The sequence below is a fragment of the Pogona vitticeps genome, chromosome 1 (assembly GCF_051106095.1).
Source record: "Pogona vitticeps strain Pit_001003342236 chromosome 1, PviZW2.1, whole genome shotgun sequence".
In the NCBI taxonomy this organism is placed as follows: domain Eukaryota; kingdom Metazoa; phylum Chordata; class Lepidosauria; order Squamata; family Agamidae; genus Pogona; species Pogona vitticeps.
The window spans coordinates 201,723,700-201,737,236 of record NC_135783.1 but is presented as its reverse complement, the minus strand read 5'-3'; the positions used below and the strand labels follow the sequence as shown (position 1 = coordinate 201,737,236).

General features: G+C 38.5%; 1 protein-coding gene across 1 annotated transcript in view; it reads right to left on the bottom strand.

The window, feature by feature from the left end:
• The window catches only part of LOC110088588 (dynein axonemal heavy chain 11-like), a 269,144-nt gene that overhangs the window by 75,934 nt on the left and 179,673 nt on the right, over positions 1-13,537 (bottom strand). The window contains exon 51 of the mRNA XM_078394150.1: positions 3,101-3,202. Within this exon, the coding sequence (XP_078250276.1) occupies positions 3,101-3,202 (102 nt within the window). The remainder of the gene's footprint in view (positions 1-3,100; positions 3,203-13,537) is intronic.

Here is a 13,537-nt window from a genome sequence, read left to right as displayed (position 1 = left end):
CTGGAACGTTTTCTGTTCAAATGTTCATTGTTCCCTAGGCTTATTTCAAATTCCTTTTGAAGTTATATCATCAAATCATAAATAGAACGAAATGTTCACCTTCTGGTGGATTTTATAACTTGTTTTTATAACTAGCTTTGTAACTTGGAAAAAGTCACAAAGGTTAACGGCAACTTTGTACTTCATTATTCCTTATCAGCCGAAGCAGGCCCTAGCTTAAGTTTTCTATTTTACGATCTAGGCTATAGTAATTCACTAACCAATGTGTCAAATGGAAGTGGCATTATATTATAATATAAAAACAAATTTATATTTTATAATTTTTTGGCAATGAAATACATATTGGCCACCATCCTACTGGCATAAATTTACACCTGCGTAAACTGGATGATGTCATTATCTAGAATGGTAAAATGCAAGTTAAAATAATTGAAAGCTTCCTATCCCCTCCTTTCAGGTTTGGAAGTTTCCTATGACTTCCTCTTACTCTGGAGAAACCTTTGGAGACCTTGGGATGGGGGCTGGCCTTTAATAGGCAAAAATTGCTGCTGGATCATCACCAGGCCCCAATTTCAGTGGCAGTGAATGGGCAGCAATTTTTGGCTATTAAAGTTTTCCCCTGGTCCCGAGGCTCTAGGGAGCTTTGTAAATTCAAGGGGGAGGTAGGAAATGTTTGATTAATTTAAATTAAATTTTACTGGCACAAATGGTGACATCATCTGGTTTACACTGGTGTAAACTTATACAAGATAATTTTGCCCATTGCTGAAGTAACACAAGATATACACATTGCATTAAATCCAAAGTTACAAATACTTTAAGTTAGTGATGGATAACTGAAGTCCCATTCATTGAATGTTGGATAGCTCTGTGGCTTAGGCATCTGGGTTGGAAGTTCAATTCTCCACTGTGCTTCCTTGAGAGGGGCTGGGCTTGATGATCCATAGGACCCATTATTATTATTATTATTATTATTATTATTATTATTATTATTATTATTATTATTATTATTATTATTATTATTATTATTATTATTATTATTATTATTATTATTATTATTATTATTATTATTATTATTATTACTGCTACTGCTACTGCTACTGCTACTGCTACTGCTACTGCTACAACAACAACAACAACAACAACAACAACAACAACAACAACAACAACAACAACAACAACAGGCCTATTGAAAAGACCAAAATAGACATTAATGCAAAGCACAGCAATTAGAAATAGATTGACAAGCAGTAAAGAATGTGGAATTATCCTCTAATGCATTTAATAGCTTTGCAAATTAGTTGGCATTTGTTTGGTAACTGGTCATCAGGAAATGCTCTATTTGGTTATTGATTGTGCCAACACAGCGACTGTGAAGAATTTGTCACCTGTAGTGATAACTTTTTGCCTCTTCCTAATTATGAAGCTGCCAATTCCATTTTGATCCTAAATATGAGTAATGCTGGATTTAGGCCATTGGTCCAAATCCTCTTGTACAGGTACACAAGTGGTGTAAACTTCCTGGTTATTACATCATTAGAGCACCTAGGTGCTGTCATTGCTGAAGTTATCCATCCCACCATCTTGTTTTCTTAATTGTTTTTATGCTGTTTTGTTTGTTTCTTTTTTCAGGTTAAATTTGATGTGTTCAATTTGATTTTTGTACAGTACTGTTATTATAATCCAAATTTATTTAAAATGTTAATTGTTGTCCTTATTATGTTGTGAACTGCCCAGATTGGCCTTGTAACCAGATGGGCAGTACAGAAATTGAACCAACCAACCAACCAACCAAACTGCCCCAAGTGAAGACACCACCGTCAACATTATTGGTTACATGTTGACTCCAGCTTTGTAGCTAAGTGAGAATGTTGATAGTCTGATAGTTCCTCTGAAAGGCTTCCTGTGCAGAGCCTGATGGGCAGAGGCTACCACACCCATAGTCTCTTGCAACTGCCACAGAGCTTTGTCCTCCTCTCCATTTCCCCTGCCTTCTCCACAGAACACAAATGGCAGCCAGAATCTGAACTCATTAGTGTAAGAACTTGAAAACATGTGTCAGGACTTTGATTTCTTGATTAAAGCCCCCAAATGTCTGGGTGCAGGGATTTCATCAGACTTCTGGGGGCTGTAGTCTACGAATTTGGAAAATCCCATGCTGAATAGTGCAGTCATTCAGCTCTCTAGAAAGGGGATTTAAAGCCATGCAGATCCACAACAGGCTTAAAGAATCACCCTGAAAAACACCTCTTCTAATAAGGATACTGTGAGTAATCAAAACAATGTGATTTCCTTGTGACTAAATATGTATTTGTTGTTCCTGTTGTTAATTTATTATAAAACTACGTCAGTCTCAATGCAAGTGTCCCCTGAAGTCCAACTGAAATGGGAACTTGGCCATTCTTGTCAAGGAAACATCTGTAAGAAGGTGAACCCTACATTTTGTCATAAGAGGCATTGGTGCAAGCTCTTGTTGGGCGGGAAGATCCAGTGTACCCAGTCATGATTTACCTGATGGAGTCTTGCACATGTTTACTCTTAAGGAAATCTCATTGTTTCAAATCTTACAGCCTGGTATGTGGATATACTTAAGACTGAAATCTTCAATTCCAAATGAATTAGAGGCAACTAAGGTCACATAAAAACTAAAGCAACAATACTGTTTTATTTTAGTATTTTAGTATTATTTTAGAAGATGGCGCCAAGCAAAGAGAGTCAGTGTAAGACCCACGCATCTCTGTTTAAATTCTTTCAGTTGTAATCCAGGGTTTCTTCCTGCTGGTGGAATAGGTTTGCCCTCTCTGTTTCAGCTCTTCTTATCCACAATTTCACTATAGAGTATGAAAGAGTATAAAGTATATAGATACATAGTGTATGATGTTGGAGGTTTCTACAAGACTTGTGTGTGGGGATGTGCAACAGCAAGAGAGAGTTGAGGAAAAGGTAAATGACAGGATGTCTGCTCAAACACTCCTGGATGTACCCTTACAAATGTTAAATACCATTTTAAAACACTGACACAGAACAAAGGTCACCCTATTTGATACCTAGAAAAAAAGAAAAATATTTGCATGACTAGACAGAAGGCGATGAGACTTACCATGAGCTTCTTCTGTATAGAGTCGAGTTTTTCAGCTGCTATTATCAAGTCTGAATTGGCCTGTGCTAGGGACTGCCGTTTCAGGTCAACTTCACAAGACACCTAGAAGACAGAACAGGAAAGGCTTTTAAAAGTGTGCCCATCAAATAAGTGTTTTTAATATGGCTGAATCTGCTGGTGTTGCCCAGCATGCAAGAGAGAAATGTACCATGGCTCTTTTCTCTGATGGGGCTGAAAAGCAAGAGAGAGAACCTATGAGAACAGAGGGCTGACGGATTACTCAGTGGTGGCTCCAGCAATGGTATGTGATGAGGAGCAGTACAGAAGGGAGAATACAATGAGAAGCCATGACATTGCATAGTTTGTTTATCTGGTGAGGAGACAGGAAGAGTCACACTGACCTGGGCAATGCTGTGATATCAAGCCAGATGAAAAAGGTTCTAAAAATTGTGGTGATTTAAACTGGTGGTTGTAAATGCTGAGCTACAAGTTGTTCATTCCCTAGTTCATTGTTTTTCTGTTGGTGGACCAGGACTCACTATCAGAGAGTTGCTGGATAGCTCAGTGGTTTAGGTCTCTGGCTTCAGAGCCAAAGAGTGGGAGTTCAGTTCCCCACTGGGCCTCCTTGACAAGACTCGATGATTCATAAGGTCCCTTCCAGCTCTGCATTTCTAAGAGCGGCTGCTTCACCTGCCACCTTACCTTTGCAGATTGGTAAGCTGGCATATATATATATATATTAAAAAGGTTAGGAACAAAGAGAATAAAGGAAAAGGGGTTGAGAGAAGGGTTAGGACTCTGGATGTCTGAGCACCTATCTCCCTTTGCTATTTTGGTAAAAATCAATCAGCAGTGGGGCAGCTTTTACAGGGAGGGATTTGAAGAGGCCTTATTTAAGGCAGCAACATTGTTAACCTTCTTCGGAGCCATAAGAGTGAGTGAGATATACAGCATATATAGCAGACAAAATGCAAGAATAATAGTAAATGGAGAGAAAACTAATCAATGTCAGATTTCTAAAGGAACACGCCAAGGATGTCCACTCTCACCCTTGTTGTTCATAACAACATTGGAGGTACTACTAAGGAAAATAAGAAAAGAGAAACAAGTTAAAGGTTTAAAAATTGAAAAGCAACACTTTAAACTAGTAAGAGACTTAGCGGATGATATGGTAATCTTTCTGGAAGACCCATCATGTAATATTATGAAACTGAAAGAAATAATCAGTGACTTTGGAGAATGAGCAGGTTTAATTATAAATGAAGGAAAAACTAATATACTGACAGAAAATATGACAGAAAAAAGAAGAGAAAGAATTAGAAATTAAGACAGGTTATAAAGTAGTGAATAAAGTAAGATACCTGGGTATAACAATAACTAAAAAGACAAAGGACATATTTGAACAAAATTAAGAGAAGAAAGGGAAAGAAATTAAGAAAATTTTAGAAAGATGGAAACACTTAAATCTCATTGATGGGCAGAATAGCATTTATCAAAATGATGGTATTACGTATATTCGTATTCCTATTTCAGAATATCCTGATAATAATAACTAACCAACCATATCATTTGTGGAGAAAATAATACTCAAATTTTATTTGGCAGGGAAGAAAACCAAGAATAAAATTGAAATACGTGCAAGATGACAAGAAGAGAGGAGGATGGGGTCTCCCAAACCTCCAATTATATTATGAGGCAGCAGCACTACAATGGTTAAGAGAGTGGATAAGATTGGGGTTTGAAAAAATATTAATACTAAAAAGCAAAGATTTAAAATATGGACTTCATGCATACTTATGGTATGGAAAAAAAGAAAGGGAACAAAGCTTTTGATAATAATATGATAAGAAAAGCATTAATAAGAGTATGGGAGAATTATAAAGGGAAATTTTATCGTGGGATTCCAATGTGGGTGTCCCCCCATGAAGCTCTCTCAAAGGAAATTGAGATAAAGAATAAATGGTTAACATATAAAGATCTACTCATAGAGGAAGATGATGGACAACTAAGATTAAGAACAAGACAAGAAATGAATCAAGTAGGAATAATATACCAGTGGTTTCCACACACACAGCTATCAGAGAGAATGAAAATGGATAATAAATTAATAGGATTGGTTAAAGAACCTATGGAACTAGTCAAGATAATATGGGGAAAAGAAAAATCACCAAATTGCAAAGTTGTATAAACTATTATTGGAAAGAAATATGGAACAGAAAGTAATTAAAGAAAATATGATAAAATGGATGCAGGAATTAGATAGAACGATTCAAACAGAGGATTGGTTTAGAGCATGGAATGATAAGCAAAAGCTATTAGTAAGTACAGATCTGAAAGAAAATTATATGAAAATATTATATAGATTGTATATGATGCCAGAGAAATTGGCAAAGGTGAAGAAAAATGAGAAAGATAAATGTTGGAGATGTAAGACAATAAAAAGAACACTATATCGTATGTGGTGGGATTGTAAATTTATTAGGAAATTTTTGGAAAGAAAGAGGAAATATTCACCATAGATCTAAAAATAAAAATGGAGATGAAACCTGAACCTTATTTGTTCAATATGGTAAAGCTAAACTCAAGACAAGAGACAAAAATTGGTTTGTACATATTAGGCGCAGCCAGAATTCAAGTGGCAAAACAATGGAAAGACAAGGAGGAACCTTCAGTGGAGGATTGTTTAATAAAATTACAGGAACTAATATTAATGGCCAAACTAACAGACTCATTGTAAGGAAAGAGTAGAACGGAGCACTAACCTCAATGGGAGAAAGTAAAGAATTATCTTAAAGAGAAATGGAAGAAAGATTCCAAACCTCTTCCAAGTGATTTAGGCTTAAATTAGAAGCAGAACTGCTCTCAACAGAAGTAAAAACAAAGTAAAGCAGATTGTTAATACGGGTATAAAATAAGAATTAAGAAAGGTATTATTAAGATTGCGAAGAAAACAAATGCTTGGTGGAAAATAAGGAAGTAAAAATGTTAAAGACTTACCGTTTTGCGAAAGAGATAATAGAAAGCTACTTTGGCTATCTGCTAATATTGTGATAATTATTTACTTATTTTTATAATTTCTTTTTAAAATGCAATAAAGATTTAAAGTTTTTAAAAAAAGAGTGAGTGAGGTAGTAGCTATGGGCAGGTGGGATACATCGCAGGTGGCATTGCGAGTGGCACAATGTGTTGCTGCTAGACAACACAGTCCATCTCCGCATCCGCAGATCCAAGGCAGACCCGAAGGGGCGAGGAGCCAACGTGACATTGGGTCTTTGTTCAATAGAAGAGATATGCCCAGTCAGGGCCGCGAGGAGTTACCTGGAACTTAGTGGTGAAGAACAAGGATATTTCTTTCCCCACAGGGATGGTTTTCCTTTAACCAAGTATCGGTTTTTGGAAGTTAATGGATCGGGCTCTTCAACAAGTGGGAGCCTCAGGTTGTCTCTTTGGAACCCACTCATTTAGGATTGGGGCAGACTCTAAGGTCTATCCATATGGTCCTTCGCTGGGCATCTTCAAAGGCCAACAGAAAACCTGGCTATTTTGGCAAGCCTTCCCTCCAGCCATTTCTTGATTTATTTTGTTCTTCCATCTTGAGTTCTTGTCTATTGATGTATTATTTTGTTCCTATATTTTAAATTGTTTATTTTATATGTTGTTAGCCGACCAGAGTAGTCAGTTGACTAAATGGGCGGGGTACAAATTCAATAAATAAATAACAAATAAGGTGGATGCCCTTGGTTACGGCCTAGTTGAAATTAAAAGGTTGGGTCGATAGACATCCAGCTGTTATCATAGGTACGTCAAAGCCCTCCCACAGGTTTAGGCCTGTTGCTGGCCCTGTTTCTTTCATTGCAGGTGTGGTAGTTGGGGGAAGGTGGCTGTGTATCCAGCTGATTGGGCATGGCTACATCTTCTGGGCTGCTTGTTATGCTGCCAGGATGGCATGGGGGCACAATTTAAGCCTAGGAGCCATGACATGTTTAGAGTGGAAGGGTCAAAGAGACATGCTGTGGTGCCAGTTCCTATGGAAGGTCCCCAGCTGTCACGGTTCACCCCCTGATATTTTTGTGTTTCATCTGGATGGTAATGAGCAGACTAAGCAGAGTGGCAACTCCCTAATAATAGATATATTACTGGACCTGCACATAATGAAGAATTATTATCTGGCAATATGTATACTTTGGTCCACAATGATACCTCGGAGGGTTTGAAGAGTGGATTGTTCCCCGCAGCGTATCAACATGGCACAAAGAAGAGTGAATAGGAAGTTTGCAGTGCAGTCTGTAGTGGTTTGGGAGTGGTGATTGGTCACCTGGACATACGTGTGGATATGCCTGAGCTGTTCAGGGGTGATGGAGTGCACCTGTCAGATTAGGGTATGGAGATGTTCCTTAAAGATTTTCAGAGGCGCCTGCGTATGGCATAGGATGGATTGGTGGCGGGCATGTGACATAGTTAGGCTACTCCCATTGCTGTGGCAGGAAGTGTGGAATGAAGTTGGATTGGTGAGTCCCCGAGCAAGCACACGGAAAGTTATAGCTCATCCAACATCCCAGTGCTGCGAATCGTAAGATTACAGTGTGGAGGGGGGATGATGTACTGGGGCCACATGTGGACTGATGGCCGCAAATAGAAAGAGGGCTCAAGGCCTGGGGATGGTCAGATCAGGGCTGGACGGTACAACCAAGTGATCTTGCGGCATGGGACCAGCCCATTTTTGTGAGAAAGGGGTCCGGTGAGACCCAGTTACAAAACTGATTCCGCACTACGGCAGGCCCCTCTCTTGGTTGAATTATGATGTTGCAATAAAGATTGATAGTAAAGTGTGGCCCTGGTTCTACCCCATCAAAAGATTGTCTCACCTCATTTCGGGGTTGGGGGGAAAAATGATTACAGGCTGACCTAAAGTAGAGCACCTTTTCAGTGTATATTATATACTAAAACTGCTCCATGCATGAATCCAGATCAAAGTAAATCTGATAGATGGCTGTCTAATTTTCTCTTGAATGCCTCCAGCATTGGAAAGCTCACCACCTCCCAAGGTAGTTGGTTCCATTGCTGTACTGCTCTAACAGTTAGGAAGTTTTATTCCTGATATTCAATCGAAGTCTGGCTTCCTGAATATGATTAGGCACTTCAAAATTTGGGTGCCCCCACCCTGATCAGGAGCCATCTTCGTATTGGCTGACATCCAATAGTAAATTAAGCTGGATTAGGTCCATTGAATCATTAAAATTTACATAGGTGTTGGCTCACCAAGTGCCCACTGATCCAATGGGCCTACTTTAGTTGCAAGTAGGCATTTTTTTGGGGGGGATTACTCCAAATCCCAGAAACCCACTTGCTAGATGCACACTTAAATTGTACTCACCTAGAGAAAGGCCAGGTTGGACGACTTCACGGCCTAGGACAGACCAAGCCCAGGAAGCAACTTCCTTTTCTAACAGGAAATGAGGCTGTTGCTTGGCTAGTCCTAGGCAACTGATGACACATCTTTATTTGCCACTTAGCATCAGATTTCAGTCATTTTGGGTTAATGGCCCAGTACCATATGGCAATGAGATACTTTTGGTAGTGTACACTAGTATTCACCCTTAATACCTCTGGAAACTAATTCATGAGAGGGAGGAAAGGAACTGAAAAAGTCAGGGTTATGTGAGCAGGAAGGCTTCATGGTTCCATGTTTACTTCTCTCTCTCTTACTGTTTATCTCAACAATTCCTTTTCATGCTGGATTCCTATATTAGGCATCGTTTATGAAGCAATAACCATATCACATACTATAAGAGCTCACCATTAAAATGAAACCTGTCACCATCTTTTCCAGAAGGGACATACAGTATTTACATTTGGTGAGAGAAAACTTCCAACATTATTGACCTTTTTAAAATCTGCTTTATAAATTCAGCTGATCAACATTAAGCACACAATTATTCAGGGAAAAGTGTATATACTGTATAAGTCACACAGCCACCCCTCAAGTTTGTACAAATGATACAGGCTATATAACATACAGAAAATAAATTGCCAACTTTGAAAAAACGATCACCATGAAAAGTATCAACACTTACATATATCTTTTGGAGGTGTCCACGCAATAGGAAAGCAGATTGATAAAAGGACAGAAGAAACGCTAAATATGTGTCATGACAAACAGTGAAAAATTAAGTATTGTAACTTACATTAATTACACTCTTGCAAGATGAATAGGCTGCTCATCATTAATGAGAACATACACCTTTGTCGAAGTTTCACATCTACCTGTGATAAATGTGCTAATGGCGATAAAATATATCATTGGAGCATTCAAATTAACAATGCACTAATAGATTGACATATGAGTATAACTAAAGTGTTTAATCATAAACATGGCACTGCACCCAATAGTGTATACACCTTTATGCACATAGCAAAGAAATTAAACCCAGTTTAAACACTGCAGTCTTGTTTTAGGAAGTATATACTAAAACATTATTTCATTGTTTGTAATCATTTTGTATGTACAGTTCTCTTTAGAGTTGTATGAAATGTAATGTGGCTTATGGATCTTTTGATTAGACAGCGACTACATTTTTTTTCTTTTTGCATAAAAAGGCTGTCTGTTTGGTTCCAGGCAGAATACACATTGACTCCTACTCAAGTGACAGGAGTGAAATTGTCAAATAGTCCTTATGACATACTTAATCCAAGCCCTGTGAAAGTCAGACTGCATTGAACAATTTTGATGGGTGTAGACCAGCATGCTTGAAAGGCGCTTGCAGAATGAAAGAGTGCATATTTTTGCATGCATAAGGTCACTTTGAAATGTATACATTATGGGAAGTAATAACACCACAATATACATTCAGACTGGAATAAAATAAAAACACACAATCAACATGCTAGCATGCGTATACTAACTCTAGTTTGCACATATATTGGCCAAAATCCTTCTACTGTATTAAGGCCATTGGTATTAAGACCGATGGTGATGGTGGCTGTTATTTTTGAATTATATATTGCCCCATAGTGCTAAAGCCCTCTCTGGATGGTTTAAAACTTTGCCCTCCCAGTGAGGTGGGTACTCATTTTACCAGCCTTGGAAGGATGGAAGGCTGAGTCAACCTTGAGCCAACTACAGTACTTGAACCCATCAGGGTCGAACTAAGGTCATGATCAGTGTCTTGACTGCAGTACTGCAGTTTAACTGCCATCTCAAGGTATAAATTTCAGTAGTGAATTTCTGCTAGTTAAGAAGTCAACGCTTGTATTTCTTGTCATACACCAGTCACATGAATGGGCAGGTCACAAAAAATCCAAACATCAACTTCTTAACTAGTGGGAATTTGCTGCTGAATTTTACCCTGTTGGACTTACACCAGTGTAAATATTCAGTTGGACTCTGGCTACTGTTTGATTATGTATTTTAGGGCTTAAAGCTTTAGTTTGTGCTCTACCTGCTCATGGCTTGTTGGAAAACTCAGTAAATGAATTTAATAAATAAATGTGATTACTGGCTTGAATTGAAAACTTTTTTCCTACCAAAGTCCAGTGTATCTCAGGGAAGTTTTTTTTTTTAAGTCCCCAAATGAAGCTGCAAGTGTAATATCAGGTGTATGGCAAGTTTGCTTCCCTGTATCATAGATTTCAAAGTGCTAATTCTGATTTGGGATGGGATTTTCAGATTAATCTGAATGAAAAAAAAAAAGGCTCATTCTTTTGTTGTCAGGCTATTTTGATATGTTCCAATAGAGAGACTCTAAAACCTGACATTGTTGGCTTCTCAAAAGACAGGTTCCCCAGAAAATACAATGGCTTCTCTTGGGGTTCCTCTACAGAAGGCAACGCTGGACAGGGAGGAGATCGGGGGTAGCTTTACATTACATCTGCAATGTACTAGGTCAAGATGTACATGGAAAGTGCTTAAGTCTCTGAACAATCTCACTGGACAGTGTTTGCCACCCAGCAGTGTTTTCTGGTCCAGGGGTGAGGAAGACCTCCCTCAGCTCTTTAGGAATTAGGTGCCATCATCATTTTGGCCACATCTGCTACTATACTTTTCACTGTTTCATCTGAAGAAAGATTATCAGCAACTGACTTGAAATAACAACAAAGCTATTATTGAGCATAGGTTATGTCCAGACTTGGTCATGATTACAGCATACCGACTAAAATAAGTAAAACTTACATTAGTGATAAGTAACTAGTCCCGTTGATTTCTGTGGGCCTCTTTAAACTACAGTACTGATGGGGAAGAGTCCCATTACAGTTGTTTTTATTTAAAAAATTGCTAAATTCACAAATTTCTTCATTAAAAACATTGATTGTGGGAGAAACCACAACTTAAAGATTCATCCATCCATGCACACATAGAGCTTTGAGTGCTCAGCTCTTAATCCATTGAGTTTAAACCTCACTGTGTTTATCTATGTCAGTAGTTCCTAACCTTGGGTTACTCAGGTGTTTTTTAACTGCAACTCCCAGAAACCCCCAGTCAGCACAGCTGGTGGTGAAGGCTTCTGGGAGTTGTAGTCCAAAAACACCTAACCCAAGGTTAGGAACTACTGGTCTATGTTAACTGCTTTACTGTTGAACCAGATTTGTCACTTCTTTAGAAGGGTTTCTCACCTTTAGCATATAAATGGTAAACAGGGACAACGTAGTCTTCTCTGTGCTCTGGAGAGGTGTAGCTACTGAATTCAGCCAGCGTACACGTGTGTTTTATTTTAATTTGCTTTTGAAGGATTTGCCAAAATAATGTTGCCAAATATTTGGGACACAAAGGACTTGAGGTTTACAAACTCTGAGTGCAAAGAAAAATAAAACGGATAGATGTTCCCATCTGAGCACTAAATATGACTAAGGCTGGACACAACTGTCTGCTTTTTTACATGCCCCTCCATGTTCAAGATTTTCAACCTAAATACCCAATTAGCCCATTTCCTGTATGGAATTCCGTCAAAAGGCAGATCCAAGTTTGAAGAGGCTTACTGACATTTTTGAAATAAACTTACCCTAGCCTAAATAATCACACCACTCAGATGTTAACAACAATGGCAGGTTATTTCTCACAAGAAAAGTACAAGAAGCGAATAAATTACAGAAACAGGCTGTTTACAAGCTGAATAAGAAAAACCATTTAAAATTCAAATCAGGAAATGAATTTAATAAACCAGTCAAGACAATCTGAAATGATTATAAAAATAATTATACCAACCAAACACTTTTAATAATTGGGGGGGGGGGAAGTAATCCTGAGGAGGACAAGGACAGCGATGGAGAATGGGGAGGTAGCTTTTTCACCTGCCGCATCTAAAGCGCCTTGTCTAACTGAACTGACCTTGAACCTGTGCTTGACTCCTATTCAGCTCAGTAGATTGATCTAAATGTGCCAGGTAAACACTAAAAATTGCCCCCTTTTAAACAACATCATTTCAGGCACAGGTGCAAGCTTTTGCTGCCCTATTATTGCAGCCTTTACGTGTGGGTGTCACTTGTAACAGCTAGGATATATTTAAAGATGTTACTGAAAAGTAACAGCCCTTCCTCTCTTTCGGCTGATTTTTACATAGAAAAACTATTTTTGGCCATAACTACCACGACAGCATAGCTCTCCACCCCCATATTTCTAAGCCCTTACAAATAACCTCAGAGTGGATGAATAATGATGATAATACCTAGTTGGCCAAAGGTTTAGAGGCTAGACTAGAACTGAAAAGCCCTGGCCTGGGTTCGGATCTCCACTCAGCCATGAAACACACGGAGATTGTTGTAGGCCAGTATCTTTCTTTCGTGCTAAGATTATAAGGTCCTAAGGACCTTTCCGAAGGTTGTGCAGGGGAACTGTGGAAGAGAGTGAAGTTCGGGGATGTTTTGCCTGAGCAGGATCAATGATGGGACCCTTCCTCTACTAAAAGTGTTAGGACCTGCACTGGCAAAGCAACACAATGGCTGGAATCCTGTAGGCCCGTTGAATCAGTGGGGTTTTGGTGAGTCAGCGCCTCCATACATTCCATTGGTTCAATGGGTCTACTGTAGTTGTGATTTACTAGGCTAAACAACAGGATTTGTAATAAGAATAATTTTAGAACTTTCAGTCGGTAGCAAACAGATCCTCCTTGCTCTGCTGAGTGAATAGAGCAAAAATGAAGGTTTCATGGTTTTACAAGACATGAGGAAAATAATCAAATGGAGACAGGACACTTCTTTCCTTTTATCTGAAGGGTTTCCTAGTTTATGCATGAAATTCAAATAGTAATAGTTGTTTGTAAGATATATGTATTATTTACAAATAAGCTAACACTATACAGTAGTTTAAAATCCCATCAGTAAACACAGACATGAAAAACAGAAAAGCAAGCCACTAACAAAATCTCATAGCTACATTTATGGGGTTTGAGTGCAATTCTGCATTTAACCTATAAACATGCTCTGATGAACCCATTAGAACCCATT